Source organism: Callionymus lyra, chromosome 6, assembly GCF_982586985.1.
Source record: "Callionymus lyra chromosome 6, fCalLyr1.hap1.1, whole genome shotgun sequence".
NCBI lineage: Eukaryota > Metazoa > Chordata > Actinopteri > Syngnathiformes > Callionymidae > Callionymus > Callionymus lyra.
Window position 1 is genome coordinate 7286532 of NC_141823.1, and position 23242 is coordinate 7309773.

Sequence of the window (23242 nt, forward strand, 5' to 3'; positions counted from 1 at the left end):
TTCCTACACAACAGTGTGAGCCGTGTGTGTTCCTACACAGCAGTGTGTGGTCATTGTGTTATCGACAACATTAACCAGGACGTAAACACTTGTTCTCTCTGAACTTTAAAGACTATTTTAGATTTTCATTATTTGCTGATGTCAGCGAAAATCTTTTATGTATTTTTGTTCGTAGTAAAAATGCACGTCATGTCGTCCATGATCTTCTTGCTCTGGCAGTTGTGTAGTTTTTGATTGAATTTACAGGAGTAAACAAAGAACTTTGAAATAATTAGAAGTTTTTGTGATTCTGAAAAAAACGTAACTTACATTTATAGAGAAAATTAAAACAACAGAAGTTCAACCAAATGGCTGATTTAAACACACACACACATAGTCAGACAGACACACATAGCGGACACATAGAGCCACACACACAGACACACACATGCACACACACAGATACACACATTGACACACACTCAGACACATTGACAAACACACACAGACACATTCAGACACACACACACATAGACAGACAGACACACACACAGACACATACAGAGACACATACAGACAAACACACACACCCACACATTGATACACACACACAGATACACACCCACACACACACATCGACACACATTCAGACACAATGAAAAAACAAACACAGACACACGCATACACACCCACACACACACATTGACACCTATTCAGACACAATGACACAGACACATTGACACACACACAGACACATTGACACACACACAGACACATTCAGACACACACACATCCACACACACACCGACTCACACTCATTTGGATCAGTCTATGTACGGAGTGTGTATTTTTAGCAGCTCTGAGGTTTGGAGCCAATTGTCGCCGAACAATATGAACGAAGAACAACAAGTTCACATTAACAGACGACACACAAAGTCACAACAATGTTGTGTTAACACAACAGCAGCAGATAATTGTTGTTGAAAACTTCCATGTTTTTGTTTTTACCTTCCTGTTATAAAAATGACATTTTATTGAAATATTTTATTTGTTTTTATGTTGTTTTGTGTTTTAGATTCAAATAAACTATTGAACTATTAAACTAATTGTTTACTGATTTAAAATTTCATCTATTTTCAACCAACTTCTACTAAATGCTGATCATAACTTTCTGTACAAACTATAGTTTGAAAGTATATCAGTGTTTTTTAATTGAATTGTTGTTGTTTTTTCGAATAATTCATGTTAAGAGTTTTTATTAAATAACTGAATTAAATAATGTTTTAGTGAAAATTGATTTATTCAATTTTTAATTGAACATTTTTAAAATAAATCTGTTTTTTTTTCACATAGATTTTGATTTTCTATTTCCAGTCTTTCTAAAAATTATTTTTCTAAATGACATACTTTTTAATTCGTAGCAGCTTGAATTCAATATGAAAATATACAAGTGCAACAATATACACTTAAGTTTTATATTCTAATTCAAATTATTTAAAAAAAATGAATGGTTTATTTAAATGAACCTCTTTTCAAACTTTTAAACTCTTTTTTTGGAATCAAAATATCAAACGTAAAAAAAAATAACGTCAACTTTTAATACACAACATATTAATTACAAACAATAATATTAAACGCTCAACCTCAATATTCTGACGCTGACTTACTTCTATTCTATGAATCATAGAAGGAACTAGTATCGATGAAGCTTCATGAAGCAGCTGATGCTGTATCACGATACAGTTTAAAGACCACTAGATGTCACCCTCAGTGAAAATGATGTTTCATTGAATTAGTAGATCAGAGTCAAAGATTATAAAGCAAAGAGTGACATCTAGTGGTCTTTTAAAATGAAGACACTGTATCATGAAACAACCGATGCTGTATCATGAAGCCTCATCGACACATCACTCGTAAGAACCTACTGGTCCACATATAACTAACGTGGATCATCGACATCAAAGTAGTCTCCCGACAACCACGGTCTCTGATTCAGAGGAGCTGATCCTCTTCCAAAGCTTCATTAAAAACAGTTCCTCAGCAAAGGTTCGAGCAGCACCGACTCACTGATGAAGCTCTGGTTCTATTCATATCCCCGCAGAAGAAAAAAAACCTCCTCCATGTTCCTATAATCCTTCGCTTCTATTTCGGGGGAACGACCTTGAACCCCCGACGTGTTTCCACGTCTCACACTATTTGTGTTCGCGGATGAAAAGTTTCCCTGCAGACGTTTTTATTGTTGCTGTTTTTAAAAGTGTAAAAAGAGGAAGAATTTGGGACGCGATCCATTCCCGAGGGCCGGACTATTATTAGCTCACGCGTGCTCGGGTTTGATTGGGAAGCTGTGGAGACATCGAGGGGGTGAAGAAGCCTGAGGGGGTGAGTGGACCCGGACCGAGGGTCACGTCCCAGAACAAGCATGATCTCGCCACAGTCGCACCTCTGAGCTCTGAGCGGCACCAGAAAGGTTCTTGATGGATCCTCGGAGGACGGGTCGAGCCTCTTCCTTCGGACGCTCCGGCAGCAGCGACGGTTCCAACGGAGGCAGTCGTCCGGTGAGCTGCAGCTACCTGACCAACGTGCGGCCGGAGAACAGGTACGAGGCGGTTCCATCGATAAGAAGGAGAAACACTTTGTTTGTTTGTTGGTTGGTTGCCGTGGCGACCACATCCAAGTCGGACTCGGTGACACAGCTGAGGCTGAGGCAGAAGGTTTTGAATCTCAAAATATCGTCGTGTGCCAGACAAGTGTAGACGATCCAGAGTCGGAAGAAAAGGATCTCGGGTCGAAGACGATCCAGACCATAAAATGTGATCATGAAGATTATCCTCAGAGAGTTTTTAACCTGATATGATTTCAAGAAGTTGTTCAGAAGGGGAGGAGGGATTCTCAACTGGATCATGTTATCCTAGTTTAAGTAGGATCTGGATCACTTTGATCTAAACAAACAGAATTATCCTGATGCTAACAGAAGGTAGGATTACAAGGTCGACTCGGGAAGGAAATGAATCAACATTTTAAAATTGCTATAATACTTAAAAAATACTCTTGTTTATATTTGTTGAACTGTAACATTCATGAAGTAAATAAAGTAGACATGGACGACCAAGTAAACCTTTCAATATAGTTGACAATAAGATGCAGTAACTTGGAAAAGTAAAAGTACTTTATAAAGTTGCTCTGAAATCTGGGCGAAGGAGAGGTTACGAGAGCAGAGTCCATTATGACGTATTTATGGCTTCCCTCCTCCTCCAGCCAGCTGTAATCACGCCCCGCTTTGTTTGTACAACGAGTCCCTTGGAGGTGGAGAATTCCTGGATTGATGACGTGCAGTGACAAACCTCCACGTTTTTGACAAATCACAGACACGCACTGGATGGAGGTCCAAGATCATTTTAAGACAAACTTAAATCAACACAGTTGAACTTTAATATTTCTGTCAACGTTCTATTCTTTACTTAAAGTGACATCACTTCCTGTTGTTATTTAAGTTGCTGTCAGTCAACATGTTAAAATGTCGTTTCATTTAATTGTTTCTCCAAATGCAAATTATTTTGATCCAGATAACATTTTGTTTGACAGCTTGTCACAAAAGATGAAAAAACTCCCACTAAGAGCTGCAGTGATGAGTTTAATGAGAGGGGGTGAGAGGAAAAGAGAGAGCATGTTGATATAGAAACTTTGTGTCGACATCATCGTCAGAACTTGTTCTCGTTTCTAAAAAGAGCCTCATGACGAGATGCTCTAATGAGAGTCATGTCATGTATTTCATCACCTATGACACACACACACACACACACACACACACACACACACACACACACACACACACACACACACACACATGGTCACCACATCAACAGTGTTGTGTGTTAGCAGCATGTTGAAGAAGTTCTTTCATGGCTGTCAACATATACAAGTACATCGTCAGAATATTATTATTTCTTATTTAATGTTTTTTAAATAATCTTTCTTCATCATTTCTACAAGGTTAACCATAAAATTGTCAATTTTTTTTATTTTCTTTTAGCACATTGAATTCGATATTCTTATAAAAATTATATTAACAATAATTTCTTAATTCAATATTTCTTAATTCAATATTTCCTAATTCGTAGCCTTGGTATTGGTATAATAGTGACACAATATTTCAACCTTTTTATATTAAATTTAAAAGGCTAAGAATTAATTTAATTAAGAATGAAATGTATAATATATTTTTTTAGAATAAATGGAATAAGAATATTAAACTCTATATTTAAAAAAAAATAAAGATTTTCTAAATAGTAGATTTTCTTTTTATTCAATTATTATTCAATATAAGCAATAAATGAATTCAAATATTCGAAACATATTTAAATGTTAAAATTGCTGTTAATAAAATCAAAGATTCAAATGTTTAGGTTACGTTACGGTTACGGTCACGGGTTAGTTAATCCCAATCATGCCATTAAACTCATTGTTGATGTTTTTGCTCTGTGTTTATTATTATTATTATTATTTCTCTTGTATATTTTGTACATACTGTTTATCCCTATTCTAATTTTCTTGTCATCTACAACCAGGAACAATTCCATGTATGTATAACATTATGTTCTGGCGAATAAAGCTGTTCTTGAATCTATTTATTATCATTAATTTGATAATATTCTCTGATGGTTTCTTCAGGAGCACACTCTGCAGCGTGATCGCACAACTGACGGAAGAAACACAACCGACGTTCGAGAAGACTCTGCGGTCTCGAGCCGTTTGTGCCGAAAGCAGCATAAAGTTCTCCTGCATCGTCACAGGTACTGACCGCCTCGCTGACGCCGAACAACCTCTGGACCGTACCTGAGGTTCACTGGTCGACACGTCAGTGACACGTGTGGACTTCAGGGTCTAAACATTATTATTAATATGTTTACTTTTCTACCGATATTACCATCTAGTATGCAAGTATTATTTTTGTAATACTACGTATGAAGGTCATTGTATATAATGACCAACACAACATTTGAGACAACACACCATTCCTGCATTTTATGATGATTTATACATTAATTTATTTAAATCAAATATATTATCCTAAAAATGTATATCTTAACTTTTGAAACATAAATGTAAAAAAAAAATACAAACCTTGAATTACACAGCAGTGCAAAATCTGGAACACAACACAACTGGAATATACAATATGACAAATAATTAAAAACATCACACAATTTACAGAGAAAAAAATGTAAATGAAATATAAAAAAATATTTTTTGCATTTTTTAATACAAAAAATAAACAAAAAAGTAGAATAATAATTGAAGACCCTTACTCTGTCCGCTTTTGTTTCTGCCGCCACCTACTGTAGAGTCGGTGTAAGCGTTAGTTAGTTTCATTTTATATTGCATTTTAATAAATCCCGATGTTGATCTGAATCTGAGAATTGTCAAACTTTTAACGCTCATTTTAATATAATACGTAGTAGCCGCCTGAAATGTTCCTGAAATGTACCTGAATTGTAAGATTTATTTACTTTACCCAGTCAACCGTTCCTTGCACAAAGATAAAAACATCACGGTCGCAGGTGTCTAATGATAACCTGAGTTTGAACTTGGATCTTCCACCGACAGGTCATCCGGTCCCTCAGCTGACCTGGTACAAAGACGACATGCAGCTCGACAGATACTGTGGACTTCCTAAATATGAGATATTTCGCAACGGACAGAATCATTCCCTCCACATTTACAAGTATGTTGTCGTCAGAGTTCACCAGACGAAGTTTCTTTCTTCGTTTCATCATATGGACGGACATCAGAATATTGAATTAATTTAACGTTTTGAATGTTTAAACTTTGAATTACTTTGTGTTTTTTGTTTTTTCGTTACGCATTGAATTATTTACTTTGAAATAGTTGAATCCAATAATTTCTGTGTTGAATTATTTTTTTAAATATTTAAATTTAAAGGTTATTTTCAAAATAAATACAGTTTATTTTACACATAGAGTTTGATGTTCCAATGACAATAATCAAAAAAACAATGTTCTAAATTAAATAATTACTAATTTGTAGCCTTTTAAATTCAATATAAAAATTCACTACTATGATTGGTTGCGATTGGCTTAAATCTTATCGTTGCTTTGAAATCCTTCAGAATGGATTGACTTCTACTCTGTGTCATGTGATCATGTGCGTCACATCATTGGCTGAAAGTTTGATCAAGTAGCTCGGTGCTCTGTTGGTATGGTCTGGTGGCGCTAACATACCAACATTTTTAAACTGAATTCTAAAGACTACGAATAAAACCACGTTTAATTTAGATCATTTGATTTTGAATTTTTGGAATTAGAACATCAATTTCTATGTGTAAAAATATTTATATTGTGAATGTATTAAGTATCAATTTTTGAATCGATCGTTTCATTATGACACTGACTTCCATATCATTAGGGGCGTCATAGCTCAGATGGTAGAGTGGTTGCCTGCAGTCCAAAAGGTTGCAGGTTCAATCCCTGCTCCAGACAAGCTTGTGTCGTTGTGTCCCTGAGCAAGACTCTTCACCCTGATTGCTCCTGATGGTAGACTTGGCGCAGGTGTGCAGCCTACTCCCATCAGTACGTGTGAATGGCTGTCAAAAGCACTACCGAATTTCCCCTCGCGGGACAAATAAGGGATTCTAAAAAAAAATCACCATCTTTAAATCTTTTGTATTCTCTCGTCCCTTCAGTTGCACTTTGGATGACGCCGCCATATACCAGGCGTCCGCCAGCAACACCAAGGGTATCGTGTCCTGCTCGGGGGTCCTGGAGGTCGGAGAGATGAACGAGTTCAGGATCCACCAGCGATACTTCGCCAAGCTGAAGCAGAAGGCCGAGAGCAAGAGCCGGGAGGCAGAGGGCAAAGAAAACCAGGAGCCGCTACGAACCATCAGTCCGGACCGAGCGCAGAGGAAGCGTCGCTCCACGATGGAGGCTTTCATGAGCACGCCCAGCTCCACGGAGGACGAGGGGATGGAGGACGCCGGTCCGAGGGCGGCCGGGGAGCCGGAGACGAGGCTGCAGGTGCAGGTGGAAGGTGCCGTCGAGCCGAGGGAGGAAAAGCCGACGCCGGCCGCGACGAATAAAGTCGAAATGGTGAACGGAGTCGTGGAGGCGTCGCAAGCTTCCGCAATGCACCTGCCCAGAGCACCTTTCGTGAAGAAGAAGATTAAGATTTCAGGAAGTACCAGAGCAGATATCGCAGAAGAGAAGGCGACGGACGACCGAAGAGACGTAGCGAAGACGACGGCGACGGCGAGTAAAGGTGGACAGCGAGAAGAGAGCATGGAGGTGGAGAGCACCGTTCTGAACCCGGACTTCCGGAGGAAGCCGGCTCGTAAGAAGTGGGAAGACATGGAGCAGAAGTCAAAGTTGGAGAACGTCCCCACCAAACCTCTGAAGAAAGAAGGCCCGTCCTCGTCCGCGACTCCCTCGCCGCCGCCCCGGCTGTCCAGAGCCAAACAGACCTGGAAGACGCAGAGTAAAGTTCAAGAAGACGAGGCGAAGGTGCTCAAGCAACCTCTGGCGCAACCTCGATCAAAACCCCCCGGCGTGGCCCTCAAAGGCGTCAAGGCGGAGGACGGTACCGTCGTGGACCTCAACAAGAAGTCATCAAAGACCGAACCAAAGTCTGTCCCTGCACCGTCCAAGAGACAAACGGTCGTACCCTCTACGCAGACCCCGGGTCAGCTGTTGGGGAAGGAGTCTGTCTCCGGCCAGAAGAAGACTCAGCCCGAGGAGGAGGTGAGTCTTTGCACATGAGCTCATGAGTTCTTTGTGCTGGCAGCGCATCGTCAGAAACACCAGATAATTATAGACGCACAAGAATCCAGTGACGCACGTCTGATAAGACTTGCAGATAAAGTCCTGAGAACACATCGAAGATTTAAGAAACTGTTCCTATGATTCGTGCATCGGCATCTGATGACAGGAATGATTTATGTTGTAAAGATAGAGGTGAATATTGGCAGGAATCTGATGATACGATACAGAGTCAACGATGAGATGCATTGTGATACTGTAGTAACATGGATATATTTGAAGTATTGTCGAGTACTTGACTCTGGTGTTGTAGTATTTACAGACCACATGACTCTTGACGAAGTCGTAACTGCTTTCATTTGTTTTCAAACCAAAATATGTCCAAACATCAGCTTTAAAAGAGTCCACTGTATCCTCTCGTCCTCAGTCAGCAACGGGATCTCGGGATTTCATTGTTCCTTTAGCTGCGCAGGACATAATGACTGCTGCCATCTAGCGGTCGGAAGTTTAATTGCAACACAAAAATGAAAAGAATGTTGTGTGTTAATTGTAACTAAAAATGTTTTAATTGTTTCATGTTGTTAACGCTTTATTGAATTATTAACTATTAAAGAACTTCGATTTAAATAAAATATGATTTAAAAGTCCCAAATTAAAAAATGTAAACCATAAATAAACAAGAAAGCACTCAGAGAGCGCAGACCTCTGCCAAGATCTGGTGATTAGAAATAATGAAGTATAAAAAGATATGAGGGAGAAGATACACAAAGTATTTTGTACTAAATTGATAATTTGTTTGATTGAAACTATAATATCTCAGTAGTTTTAATACTTTATATTGTTACGAAGCTTCAGTTCTCACTGCTCGTGTCATGTTGTCGACGTCGGCCATGAAACCACCGACAGCTTTGAGTCAAAACATCTCTTTGAATGACTGGAATTCCTTTCTGGCTGAACACTCGTGCGTGAAATAGAAAGAGACGAGCGTGAGGTAATGAGAGTGTGTGTACACAACAAACACACACACCAGTGTTGCTCGTTTATCACGAGGAAAGTAAACATGAAAATAAATATGAAGGATTTCATCTGTTCTTCATTATCACATATAATTTATAATTTATATTTCATTTTAAACTCAGACAGATCTCAGGACAGTCAGCGGGGAAAGAAAAAGATATGTACGGGATCCCAGGAGGGCCATAATTCAGAATGAAAAATAAATACATGAAATTAGATTAAATAAAAATGGAAATTTAAACTTTGAAACAAAATGAAATAATAATTAAAATATACACAATTACAATCAACAAATGAATATTAAATGAAATAAAAACGGAAGAAATGACATCACAATAAGAATGTAAAATATAATTTATACCAGATTAAGTAGATTCGAAAATTATTAGATTAAATAAAAATAAAAACAAACATAAATGCAATTATACTAAATAGAAATGTAAATAATTACATAAATAAGTAAATGAAAACTAAAATAAAATAAAATAATAATGACCAAATAACAATTAGAATTAAACGCTGAATAAATTAATATTAAATGAAATAAAAACTGAAATAATTACATCACAATAAGAAGAAATTTAAAATAGAACTAAAAATATTTATACTTGATTAAGTAGAATAGGAAAGAATTGTATTAAATAAAATTAAAAACAAAAATAAATACAATTGTACTAAATAGAAGCAAAAATAAATACATAAATAAGGAAATGAAAACATTAAAATAAAATGAAATAATTATGAACATATAACAATTGAAATTAAACGGTAAATAAATTAATATTAAATGGAAGAAAAATGACATTTAATAATGTAATAATAACAATAAGTTGAAATTATTATATTATATAATACTTATATATATTATAATATATTATAGTATTATATAATAATTAAAATGAGATGAACAAAAAATGAAATTTGATTTATTTATTTACTGTGTTTACTCTCAAATGATGGCACTCCTGCTATTCCATATACAATTTAAAAAGTAAAATCAAATCATTATAAAAATAAAAATGAAGCGCATAACAGATACATTTATAAAAATCGGATTGATTGATTATTTATTATTTATACAACAGTCCCCAAAACCTGAAAAAAACAATAGTGAATCTCATTTCCTCAAGATTCAACGTGAATGTGCAGATGATGACCTTTGACCTTAACATGGTCGTTTTGTTTGCTGCCTCGCGTCGTCCGTGGCTCACATTTCAGTTTTATAGGTTTTTCCACTGCAGCGTTTGTTGCTAGTGATCGTGTTGATGTCCCGATGAAAAGTATTTACAACATGGAAACTGTTTTCTTTTTTAAATCTCCCCTAAGGTCACAAAAATGAAGATCCCGGCCGAGGTCAAACTATTTCCTGACCAGTGTTCTCGGGATGTACCGGCGCCACAAAGGAGTCGAGGAAGCCTGACGGTGAAGGGCGATCCTACTCCGGCCGTCGTCCAAGTGACACGGGACACAAGGGACCCTGCCAGAGGATCAAGTGGAGGCCAGACGCTCCTTTTTACGGACCCTCAGAAGTCACCAGTCAAAGGCCTGAGGGGCGATGACAACACCCCGGGGTGTCCAGTTCCAGGCCAGGACCGGCGGAGCCAAGTTGATGTAGCGATCAAACCCGTTAAAGGGACAGAAATACAAGTGGATGAGAAGGCAGCGGTTAATGAGCAAGGTGGGATTTCGGTGTCGGGGGACCGCAAGCTGATTAAGAAAGAAACGAAGATCCCGGTTGGGACAGAAGTGAGGAAACCAGAAAGTTCCGAGGCAGCGGTTGTTGACCGAAGCGTGACCCACGACACAGCTGTTGTGAAAGTGCAGGAGGAAATGGAACACGATCAGTCCAAGACGTCACAAACCTACGTCGAGAACTTCCAAGAAGTTAAAATCCCGGTGCCAAGCGTTATTTCCATCGCCGAACTTTTGAGATCTCAAATAAAGGCTCTTGGTCTGTCGCTGGACAATGGGTTTTCGGGGGAGTCTGAGTCCGCTAAACCGGGACACGGCCCAGGAAGAAGCGAACACGTCGAGGACACCGGGAAGTCCGTCGCTCCGAAACATCCGGACTCCGAAAAGCCTCCGAAGAATCTCGCCCAAACGCTGATGGAGATTTACCGTCTTCTTAACGAGAGCGCCAATGAGATCCAGGGTTCAGCCCCGGAAACAACTTCTGCAAAATCTCCAACGACTCCGCCCATCTGTGTCGTGGACACCAGCGTCTCAAATCCCGACGGCAAGTGTTCCAGTGAAGGTTTCATGGACGTCGCTCAAGAGTCGAGGTGGTCGAACGATGTTCCTGTTCTCATAGAGTCTGACGCAATTACTCCTAAAGAGAAGGTCTACAGTTCAAGTCAACCCCAAGTGCTCCAGCAGGATTCAGAACTATCTAAGTCAGAGGACTTGATCCCAGTGGTGGATACTATGGACGCTCCAGAATTCAGACTTGCGAATAAAACGAAAGACAAGAATGCTAAAAATAATCCAGAGGAATTAAAAGTCGCAAACCCTAACCCCAACCCTAACCCTAACCATAACCCTAACCCTTGCCTGGACCTGAATGGGCAGCTGCCCCAGCAGGAGAGTTTGTCAACTGTACCTCCCAACCCTGATGCCAGCCCACTGCTGAAGAAAAGACTCTGCCCCTCCCCAATTCCGTCCGCCACCCCAGAGGAGCTGGCGTCCGGCGCCCGACGCAAAATCTTCATCCCTAAACCCCAAGGCGAAGAGACCGCAGATCCGTTGAGAAAGACGCCGACCGACGAGGAGAGCGGCGGCCTCGCTAACAACCCCGCGACCCTGGCCACGTCTCCCAGCGTCTCGCGGCGCTCGCGTCTTCTTCAGCCCAACGACGAAAGTAACTCTGCTGCTGAGAAGAAGTCACCGACCGAGGAGGAGAGCGGCAGCCTCGCTATCAACCCCGTAATCCTGGCCACGTCTCCCAGCGTCTCGCGGCGCTCGCATCTGCTTCAGCCCAACGACGAGAGGAACTCTGCTGATGAGAAGAAGTTGCAAACCAACGAGGAGAACTGCAGCCTCGTTAGCAACCCTGCGACCCTGGCCACGTCTCCCAGCATCTCGCGGCGCTCGCGTCTTCTTCAGCCCAACGACAACGAAAGTAACTCTGCCGCTGAGAAGAAGTTACCGACCGAGGAGGAGAGCGACGGCCTCGCTATCAACCCTGTAATCTTGGCCACGTCTCCCAGCGTCTCGCGGCGCTCGCGTCTGCTTCAGCCCAACGACGAGAGGAACTCTGCCGCTGAGAAGAAGTCGCAAACCGACGAGGAGAACGGCAGCCTCTCTAACAACCACACGGCCCTGGCCGCATCTCCCAGCGTCTCAAGGCGCTCACGTCTACTTCAGCCCAACGACGAGAGGAACTCTGTCGCTGAGAAGAAGTCGTCGACCGAGGAAGAGAACGGCGGCCTCGCTATCAACCCCGCGACCCTGGCCACGTCTCCCAGCGTCTCAAGGCGCTCACGTCTACTGCAGCCCAACGATGAGAGGAACTCAGTTGCTGAGAAGAAGTCGCCGACCTCGAGGAGAAGGAAGGCGACAGCAGAGGTCCAGAACCAGCAGGAGGAGGTGAAGAACGAGAAGGAAGAAGACAAACCGGCGGAGAAAGACAAGACAGACCCACGCAAAGGTAACACGCTTCATGGTTTGATTCTCATTGGGAGCTAAACATGTTTTCTCTGTTAAGGTGCAACCCCATGAAATGGTGACTGCATGTTTGTAAAGTATATTCTATAGTATATAGTTTATAGTAAATTATATTATAAATCTAAATTTGGGGGCAGGAGCGGAATGAAAGGATGATGTTATTCTATGTTAATCTTTGTGTCTTTTTCATTGCGTTATTTCCTTCATCTGTGTTCTTTTTATTTGCACTTTGTTCTTGTTCTTGTTTTAATGAAACTATCGTCTGCTCTGATCTGGAAAGCCAATTTCCCAAAGGAGATCTATCCGTCCATCCATCCATCCATCCATCCATTCATCCATCCATCCATCCATCCATCCATCCATCCATCCATCCATCCATCCATCCATCCATCCATCCATCCATCCATCCATCCATCCATCCATCCATCCATCCATCCATCCATCCATCCATCCATCCATCCATCCATCCATCCATCCATCCATCCATCCATCCATCCATCCATCCATCCATCCATCCATCCATCCATCCATCCATCCATCCATCCATCCATCCATCCATCCATCCATCCATCCATCCATCCATCCATTCATTCATTCATTCATCCATCCATCCATCCATCCATCCATCCATCCATCCTTGCGGAAACTAAGTTGTATTTTTTACAGGCTCAGTGTTCAGTAAAACTAAGAGCTAGTTAATTGTGCTAGATTTCAAATAACCCGGTAAACAGGGGGCGCTTTAGGAGCTATTGAATTAGGTGGTGTTACTTACTGTAGGGATCGTACTGGTTTAACGTCGACATCTTATTCGACCTTTAGATTACAACAGTCAAAATAAGGCCAGTCGTCTAATTGTGTTGGAAACACGACATTGCATGTACAGCTACCATGATGCTTTGCCGCCCAGCCAACCAATGACCACCAATTGGATTAACTATGGAAGTGTCAAAATAAGTTTTTAACGCTGTAAAATCTTACCGTGTTGAGTTTGTTTCAATAGTCACAAGCTAATGCTAAGATTAATAATGTTAATTGTAATACTTCCGAGGAAATACTTTTAGAGATCAGAGAAAGCTTTTATTTATCCCACAGCGGTGCGAGAACATGGTTTAGTAACAAAACACCTTTAAGACAGTAATTATTAATAAAACGGAAATTATATTAATAGTTGGTTGTTGTGTTACTGGAGTCATGAACTGAACCAGGGCCGGGTCTAGGCAGGGGCAAGAGGGGGCCTGGCCCCCTCAAATAAATGTTGTGTCCCCTCAAACTTACATGTAAGTAAGTAAGTAACAGCACAATGCCCCCTCAAGATTTGTGGCTGCCCCCTCATACATGCCTGTCTAGACCCGGCCCTGAACTGAACTGTAGTTCAGGTCCACCATGTTTCCTAGTCGTTGATCGATGGAGCATCACCTTCTAAACACTTTCAGCGCCCAACTTAGAAATGATGTCGCCACGACTGGATTGTTAACTGCGAGCACTTTAAATAATGAGTCAAATCCTCTGACACATGACTTTAAAGTCTAAATAAGGCACTGACACGCTCAGCTTTAGGATCTGTCTGCACCACGAAGAGTGATGTGCGTCTCGCCTTGCGCTTTGGCGACCTCTGGTGGAGATGTCTGTGAACTGACTGTTTTCTGATCCCAGCTCCTCAGGTGATCCGTAAGATCCGAGGCGAGAACTTCGCGGACTCTTCTGGACACCTGAAGCTTTGGTGTCAGTTCTTCAACATCCTCAGTGACTCCACGGTCACGTGGTACAGAAACCAGCTGGAGATCGCTCGGATCCACAGGAAGTAAGTCCAGATCACAAATAAATGTTTTAAAAATCCATTATTATTATATTTATTTTTCTAAGACCCGCCGATGAGAGTCCAGTCAACCTCGCCATCGTTCACGCCTCAGGGAAGGACTCTGGAGTCTACAGATGCTGCATCTCCAACGAGTACGGATCAGACTCCACTGACTTCCTCCTCAACGCTGAATGTTTGTATTTCCTTCTCAAACTTTTATAAATATCTGAACTAAAGTTCTTATTGTTCCTGGGCAGTGATGGCTGGAACTTCACTGCGCGAAGAAACTGGAGGTAAAAAAAAGTTCCAACATTTCAAAGAACGTTGACGATTTGAAATGACGATTGAAATGTTGTTGTTTTTTTAAACTATATTTTTCAATAATTGAATTCAATATTGAAAGGTTATTTAATTAACAATATGTATATTGTATATAGAAAATAACCATTACTTTCTTACAAAATAAATTCTCTAAAATCAATACTTCTATTCGTGGCCTTTAAAATCCAATATGAACATTTTGGAACTTTTATACGAAATTTAATTGAGAGAATTTATTTTCTAATTGTTACGATTAAAAATCACATGCAATTTGTCAAAAAAACAAACACAACATTTTCAGTGTGAATAAGTTTGGATTGTAATTCAATTCAATGTTTCTCCTTTTTCATTAATTTATATTGTATATATACTTAAGAAATCATGTTTATTTTTATTTAATTTTTTTCCATCATGTGTTGTGTTGTTTGCTGCCGGCAGGTTACAGACACTAAAAACACAATTTAATTTTAAAACATTTTCAACAATGTTGTTCTCATGACAATAAATAGGTTATATTCTATTATTTGAAAATGTATTCGTTTATTAATTTTAAAAATTAAGTTAAAAAAAAAAAAAGAAACCTTTTAATATACAACTTATTGAATTCAGTATATCTAACATAATTAAATGCTCTAAAAAAACAAACACATTTTGATCAAATAATCCAATAATTAAATGTTAAATCTCACTTCTTCTCACTTCCAAACCTTCTCTGACTCAGTGGGAGAAGAGATCGAAATGACGCCCCTAGTGTTCACCAAGGGTGTCGCAGATTTGGGCACGTGGGGGAGCAAGTTCTTCGGGCGGGTCATGGTTCAGAGGTCACGTGTTGGCGACGGCTCGACCTACAAAGTGTGGAGGGCGAAGGTCATCTATGGTCTGGAGCCAGTGTTCGAGTCTGGGAACACCTGCGTCATCAAGACCCGAAGCCCCTTCGCTTATGCGGGGAAGGAAGAGATCTGCCTCCTGGAGAAGAACCTGGAGCTCGTCAAGCAGGTCACGAGTCACGTGATGTTATATTATTATATATTATATGTTGTTTTTTTCACTCGTTCTTGTGGCCTTGATGGTTGGAGACAGAAAATTAAGACGATCAATAATTAGTAGAAATAATAAAAAAAATATACAGTTATAAAATTCAAAAACTTAAACTAAATCATATTTTAAATTTAATCAATACATTAAAAAAAAGGGTTGCATCAATTCAAACACATTGATTTAAAAATCCTTTAAACTTCCTTTAATTAAAAAATAATTTAAAATAAAACAAATTGTTGCTAAATAATAAAAAATGAAATGCTTTGATCTGAAAAGTAGCTTAAATTAAAAACACATTTTAAATGGAATCAATAAAAACACATCCATTAAATAAAAAAAACATTTTAAATAAAACAAAAAGTTGCCAAAAAAAAAATGCTTTAATTAAAATTCATTAAAAAACAAAAACATTTTCAATAATAAAACTTTTATTGAAGCATTGATTGAAGAAGCTTAAATTTATTTTTTATTTTTTATCGATGCCTTTTTTTTTTCTTTGATTTTTTTTTCATTAAATAATTGTATTTGTTATCAAAATATTTTTTATTGAAGCATTTTATTTGTTTGATTAATTATTTTTATTAAAAGAATAAAATAATTATATATTTTTTGAGTGAAGCAACTTTTTTTTGATTGAATAACAAAAGGAACAAATAGATAAATAGATAAAACTTTATTGATCGCTCTCCACAAAAGTATCCACTAAGAGGTTTTTCTCTCCAGGAAGTCAAGATTCAAAACCTGGCTCGGGAATATTGTAAGATCTTCTCCGCTGAGACCAGAGTCGCTGAGAACTTCGGACCTTCTTTTGAGTAAGTGCTGCTGGTTCCCCCGTGAGACCCTCCTGACCCTCCAGTCCTCCCCGTCCAGAGTCCTGCCTCTGTACCTGATGTACCGACCCGCCAACCCCGTCCCCTACGCCACGGTGGAGACGGACCTGAGCGGCGCCTTCAGGACCTACACCAGTCTGGACGCCTCAGGGAAGCTGGACCTGAGGACCGGATCCGAGCTGGAGCTCAAGTGTTGTTCGCTGCAACACTGGATGTTTGAGTGGACGCACGGGAACCTGCTGCTCACACTCCTGGAAGGTACTCCTGGAAAAACACACGTTTGTACAAGTATATCATCAGAATACTGAAGGTTTTAATGAAATACTCTTGTTTTCGTCATTGATTTTTAGTTAATAATTCAATTCAGTAACTTCTACATTGAAGGTTACATTTGTTTTAATTTAATATTTTTTACACATAGTTTAATATTCTAATTGTTATAATTTAAAATACATATTTCAAAATAACATTTTTTTTGTATGTAAACATAGAGTTTTAATACAATGTTCTTACCAGACTAATCCAATCGAGCACTGATCCACTGGTTTTATCTTTTAATCTCACGTTAAGTTAAGGTAAAACTAACGTAACTCACAAATAGCTGAAAATGTTACGGTCGTACGATTGGGTTAATGTTGGATCAAGTAGCTCGGAATTCTTTTGGTAATGTCTGGTGACATTATTATATTGAATTTAAAGGACTACAAATGATAAAATATTGAATTTAAATGACTACGAATTTTAAAATATTGAATTTAAAAGACTACAAAGGATAAAATAATAATTAGAATAACAAATGTAATGTGTAAAAAATATATAATTTGGTTTGAAAATAATGGAATCTTTTCATTAAACTATTCAAAAAAGGTTAAAAAATGTCAACCATTTAATTCAATAAATGTACAACGTTCATGCTTCAAACTAACAAATACACTTTTCTCCATCACTTGAAATCGACGAATTAAACATAACATTTATTCATTTTCTACCGCTTTATCCCTCGATGGGGTCGCAGGGAGACTGGAGCCTATCCCAGTATCATAGGGAGAGAGGCAAGGGGACACCCTGGACAGGACACCAGTCCGTCGCAGGGCTTGAACTTTACAATGTTTTTAATATCACAAACTACACAAAACAAACTCACAACGTGCCCTTATTAAATGTATGTAAAACAATAAAGATGATCACATGATAATGAGGTTCGTGAGTGAAAAGCAATCGATCCCTGATAAAAAAAAAAAATATCCAATGCTAATAAAGAAAAAAGCGACAAATTAATTAAATATTTTAAAAGTTAAATTAAACTGTTCAATATCCTGATGTTTTCTGATACACGTCCATTGAAGTTTTCTATTCTTAAGTTTCCACATCAGTAGTTTGGCACTGGTGTTGTATCAAATCCAAACGATACATTTGATCTCGAGATAAAGATTATCACTCCAGGTGTCGAAGCTTCTGTTGCGTTTGAACCAGAGACTCTGCAGCAACTTGACTCTCAACAGTGGAAGATGACTTTGGTTCTGTGTCACATTGATATGGGTCACAGTTAACTGGTTAAAACAGCGTGACACCACTGGTATTACCACCAGTTACTATTCAAATGTTCTTATTGATGTTAACATGTTTAATAAATACTAATGATCTGTGCAATTACGTTTAGATTTTAATGTGTTTGTTTAAAACGACAAAGACTCATAGAATTAAATAATGATTGTGTCTCTACTGTTAAAACAGTGTCATTGAACTTTTTAAAACTCGGTAAAATGAAATACAATTAAATCTAAAATATTTAGCGATGCTCTTTACTAAGCAAGTTTCTACTAGTCCAGCCTGTGAGTGTTGATCACATGACCACTAAGCTGATCAAAGCAGTAGATGTGAGCGGCAGTTGCATTTATTTCCGTAATATCTGGATTATTGAGAGAACATTTATGATGTTTCCAGGAAGAAAAAAATCTATCTTTCTCTCTCGTTTTGTAAACTAATGCTGACTGTGGTGGTGTTTCCATGACATTGCAATAACTCTGTTTGGACACAAGGGGAGCTAGAAACAAATCAGCAGAGGTCGTTCATTTAATGATGGGGTTACGTTAAATTAAATCTGCAAAATAGTGAGCGTTTCATTTTTTAATATTCAAATAATTGTTGAAGTCTTTTCTTTCAATCTTAAACTTTGTGTTGTCTCAGGGTCAAGGTGACCCGAAGGCCCGAAAACAAATTTGTTTGTGTTATCCCTTGTGTTGCTTCTCGGTCAAGGTCAACGACCTGGCTTCTCTGAATACATATGCAGTGTTGGAGGTTACTTAACCTTTTTCTAAACTGTCATTCTCACACAGTTCATTCACTCTCATAAACCTGAGTCATTTTAATAACGTCATGATATTAATCCTTACTTATTCTACAGCTCCTCTGATCACGCTGCCTCCCCACCCTTGTCTGTAACATCGTTTTCCTTCTTTCCTCTGGCGGCGCTGAACATTTAGTGGACATGAGGCTTGAATCTTAAATCTAACTTTTTGGAATAAAAAATTGCCAAAACACATGAAGCAACAATACCTTATAATAGGAAAAGTACCGTTTCAGAAACACAGGCTACGACCATGTGACTTGACTCTGAACCAAGATACAAAACACAGTTGTCTGATTCAAACAGTAGGAACACAAATCATAGATTCATAATGAAATGTTTGCAGTACTTTATGCAAGAAAATCTTTAAAAACAGTGAAACCGCAGAAGGTGAACAACGACACGACTTTACTTCTGTATTTCTGTTGCTTTCTAACTTGAATCTTCTCCAACGTTTGTTTGACCAAAACTCTTCATGTTGTGTTGAATCGCAGGAGTTGAAACCAAGATCACCAACATTGGACTCGCGGCCAAATCCAGCGGGTCAGTTCTCTGATCTGTTTTCTTTGCTCATCTACGTTTTCTCGACTGACGTCGTCCTTCCCTCCGCAGGCATCAAGGTCTCCCCCTGGAAGGGAACCCCAAGGTCTTCGAGCAGTTCGTCTCTCAGCACCAGTGCAACTACTACTGCGGCCTGCTGGGCCTGAGGTCGCTGAAGGTTCTGGACTCCTTGATGACGCCACAGAAGCCCCGAGGATCCAAGAGCCCCCTGACGCAACGCAAGCTAGGAGGCTCCTCCTCCAGTCCTCAGGCCGGTAGGAAGGTGGCCGGAAGCCCCAAACCTCCCAGGAAAACCGTAGAAGACCAGGGCAAACCCAAAGAGTGACGCAGTCGAGAGGTCCACCCGAGACCTCCACAGATTATTTCAACTCTTTATTTACTTTTGTGGGGATTGTTTTTACGACTTCCCGTCGTCTGGCAGACCAGAAGAACTCGCAGTCCAAGATGCCACGCTGGTGCCTCCAAAGGAGCGAGAACCGTGTGACGATACGAGTCCACATACCGGACCTCCGCATTCAGGCCTCTATGATCTCGACTGGGGTTGTGTAGTTCTTCTCGTTTGTGACGCTTGTGTTCACGCGTTTGTCGATCACCGGCGTTTTAAAAAAAAGATGTAGCATCACGTGACACTGTTGTACGGTGGCTCAGGGCTTCACGGATATTTCATGGGCTCTCAAGTTAACCACGAGGCTGCAACGTTGTCTAACAATGAACTTTTGGATTTTACCTGCTTTCAAATAAAAACTTGTGTAACACCTTCAGCGTCTCGTTATTCACGCGTGGAAATTTAAACGAATTAAAAGAAGGAAGTGCGGCGACAATTGAATTGTCGGATGAGTTCAGTGGATTTATTATTATCCTGATGTATTCTCAGAGGAATTAAAGACTTTGCTAAGGCGGGAAATGAGTCACTGGCGCTAATGGCGGCGTCACTCATTAGCATCTGCTGTAATGTCAGTTAATTCCGGAGGATTTTTAAGTAGAAAAGAAGTTCCTTTTATAACCTTCCGACTGTTGGTTATCTTGGGAAATCACGGAAGTAAAAAAAATGTTTCTCATGTTTTCTGCAACAATTTGAACGGTAGCTCCTGCTAATGCTAATGATGTTAGAACCGCTAAATTATAGCTTAAAACATAAGACTGAAGGTCATTTAAAGGATCTATTCTATAAGGAATAAGAAGTTACTTAGCATTTGCTGAGGATTTGAAGGTTCTATTTGGGTTGAATGTTAATTGGCAATATTTAAACATTATTTATTTATTCTGTTTATACTATATTGCACTATTTTAACTTGAACTTATTAATAATTATATTTATACTTTTTTTTAAAATAAATTCTATCTATGCTGGGGTTTTTTAACGGTTGCCAAGCATTGAAATTTCACTGCCGTCTTTTTTCTGTGCAATTCAAAGATAAGAAAGTCTAATTTAAAGAAAGATATCAAAGATACAAAGAGGTTTTTATTCAATCATTTCCACCGTCTGTTCTCCTTTGAAGAGTAGAAGGTTCTGGACTCAATCCCAGATCCATAGGGCAACAGACAGGGGTGGTTCAGGTTGATTTTCACTTAATCTGAATTATCTCAGTGTTTTTCTCCTTCGCCAAACAAATTTAATTTTTTTTGCTGTTATTTTTGAGCCAAAAATGACTTCCCACAAGAAGGATGGTTTCAAACCCTATACTTTGTTAAACATTCTTAGTTAAACACAGCAATGACTGCCTAGAAAAACCTAATTACTGCCTCGCTCTGATGAAAGCGGGTCAAACACACATTTGGATGTTTGGTCTGTTTTTGCACCAATATTGCCAACATTCAACCAAAGATGACAAACACTGTCTTTATTTTTTAATTAATTTAATCCATTTTTGGATTTAAACTGTTGTCTTTGATTGAACCGATACATTTTTGTGTAGGATATTTGTGTCTTTCAATCCAAAAAAGGGACTTCAATAAATAAAAAAAATAGTTTTGAAGTCGTCTTTATTTTTGTGGTGAAAAAAGTTTTGTAGTATTTTTTTTAAACTGATATTAGAAAGAATTCAAGTTGTTGTTTTTTTATTAAAACGACAGAGTAATAATGATGTGAATTTAATTGTAAAACAAATAAATTTGGCTAAGAAAATGAATTTAGAACACATTTTTCAGACACGCCAATCAGAAACGAGCTTACCTAGGAACAAGTTGTAACCTTAGAGTTGCTCAAAATGTCTTCTTCAATTATTTGTTTTATTTATTTAAAAAAACACCAGAGACCAACATCCTTCCATCATCTTCTGTTTTTAGCAGTTGTTGTGATGTTTCTCCTACATTTCATCATTTCTTATCTTCATGTGTGGATCTATAATAGATCTCTCTTAATCTCTCTTAAACCCGGAATCACTAACTTCAGCATCGACTAATGAGATTCTGACAAGACGCCGGAGATAAAAGAGTGAAAATTAAAGATGTATAACCAGAGCTCAGCTTAAATAATGAGTAAATGAGTGGATTGACAGTCGCTAACTGTCGTCATTTAAGGTTTACTTTGGTTTCTAATGGAATTGAATTTGAGCGATTAAGTCGTGTTCGTGGTGTGAAGTGAGAATGAAGCGTGTTAAACTCTTCTCACATCACATTCGGGTCAATTATAATGTAATATGTTCAGTCATACAGAAGAGAGTCGCCTTTAATTCAGATTGTAGTTTTGAACGGAGTCGCAAAAAATACACGGCATCGCTATCGAAATCTAATTTAGATGTAAACTGTCATTATTTGTAGAACCAAAATCCAGGACAAGACAAAAAAATATTGCAGATCAGGGACATTTTTGCTAATAAATCCTGTAAAAACAACCATTTATATTTTAAACTTGGGTCAAATATTAATTGTGGTAAATTTTATAGATGAATTCATCTTCACCACCCTGTAACAGACAAATATCCTAATGTTTAACATATCCAAAGATACAAAGTGTTTCAGGTGGTAAACTTCACCTCAGAATGATCAATGATCTTATATACAAACCAAGTCTATATATATATATATATATATATATATATATATATATACACGTATTAGGTCAGGGCCTATTTTAGAGATTAATGGATTAATTTATCAATTGAATTGTTGGATAAAAAATAACAAAATTGATCAAAGACTCGTAGCAGCCCATGCAGAGATTTAAGGTTCTGAGAAATGTAAGTTCTTCTACTAGAACAGCTCAGAAATTCTCACTTTAGAGTTTGCAGGCGAGACAGGTCCTTCTTGTTCAGACTAATAATAATGATCTAGGATAAAACATTAAAAAAAAGAAAAAAAGTTCACATTATATAAGATAAATGTGACATGCAACAAAAATTAAACTCAGGCAAAAAAAATCCTGTAAAATATGAATTTTTTGACCCAAGTTCTTTTTTGAGAAGCAATGAATTCATTACCTCCCTGTAACTGCCAAGATCCAACATTTTTAATTTACAAAATAAATCACTTAAATAAACAAAAAAAACATTAAACATTTTTTTTAGATTCTAAACTTAGTAGTAAATTTCACATCAGAATAATCTTAAACTAACACAAGTTAAAAATACGGTGAACTAAAATGTTTACAATATATACATATAAGTATTATAAGATGGTACAAAGGAGTAAAAATGGTATCAATTAAATTGTCAAACGAATTAATTTGGTTTAAAATAAATGAATTTTGAACACATGTATTAGATGATTGTTCAAGAGGTAATTTGTATTTGCTTAAAACGATTAATACATATCGGATTTATATTCTTATTCACATTGAAACACGCATTTTACGCGTTTGAAGAACTAGTTTTGTCATTTCTTACATATTTTCGACACATTTTACGTTACCGTCTATTTTATATAAAGCCACGGATCCCTCATCATACAGTAGAGGAAGAAATGATAAGTTATAGTT

General features: G+C 38.4%; 1 protein-coding gene across 1 annotated transcript; it reads left to right on the top strand.

Annotated features, from left to right (window-relative positions):
• The first annotated feature begins 2385 nt into the window (after positions 1 to 2385).
• On the top strand, positions 2386 to 20025 carry alpk3b (alpha kinase 3b). Its single transcript, XM_087793379.1, has 13 exons — positions 2386 to 2575; positions 4648 to 4769; positions 5584 to 5701; positions 6680 to 7733; positions 10095 to 12414; positions 14085 to 14232; positions 14295 to 14422; positions 14487 to 14522; positions 15272 to 15546; positions 16312 to 16400; positions 16459 to 16676; positions 19260 to 19308; positions 19378 to 20025. The coding sequence occupies exons 1-13, from the start codon at positions 2454 to 2456 to the stop codon at positions 19649 to 19651; spliced, it is 4953 nt and encodes a 1650-aa protein (XP_087649505.1). The 5' UTR covers positions 2386 to 2453; the 3' UTR covers positions 19652 to 20025.
• The last annotated feature ends 3217 nt before the right edge of the window (positions 20026 to 23242 follow it).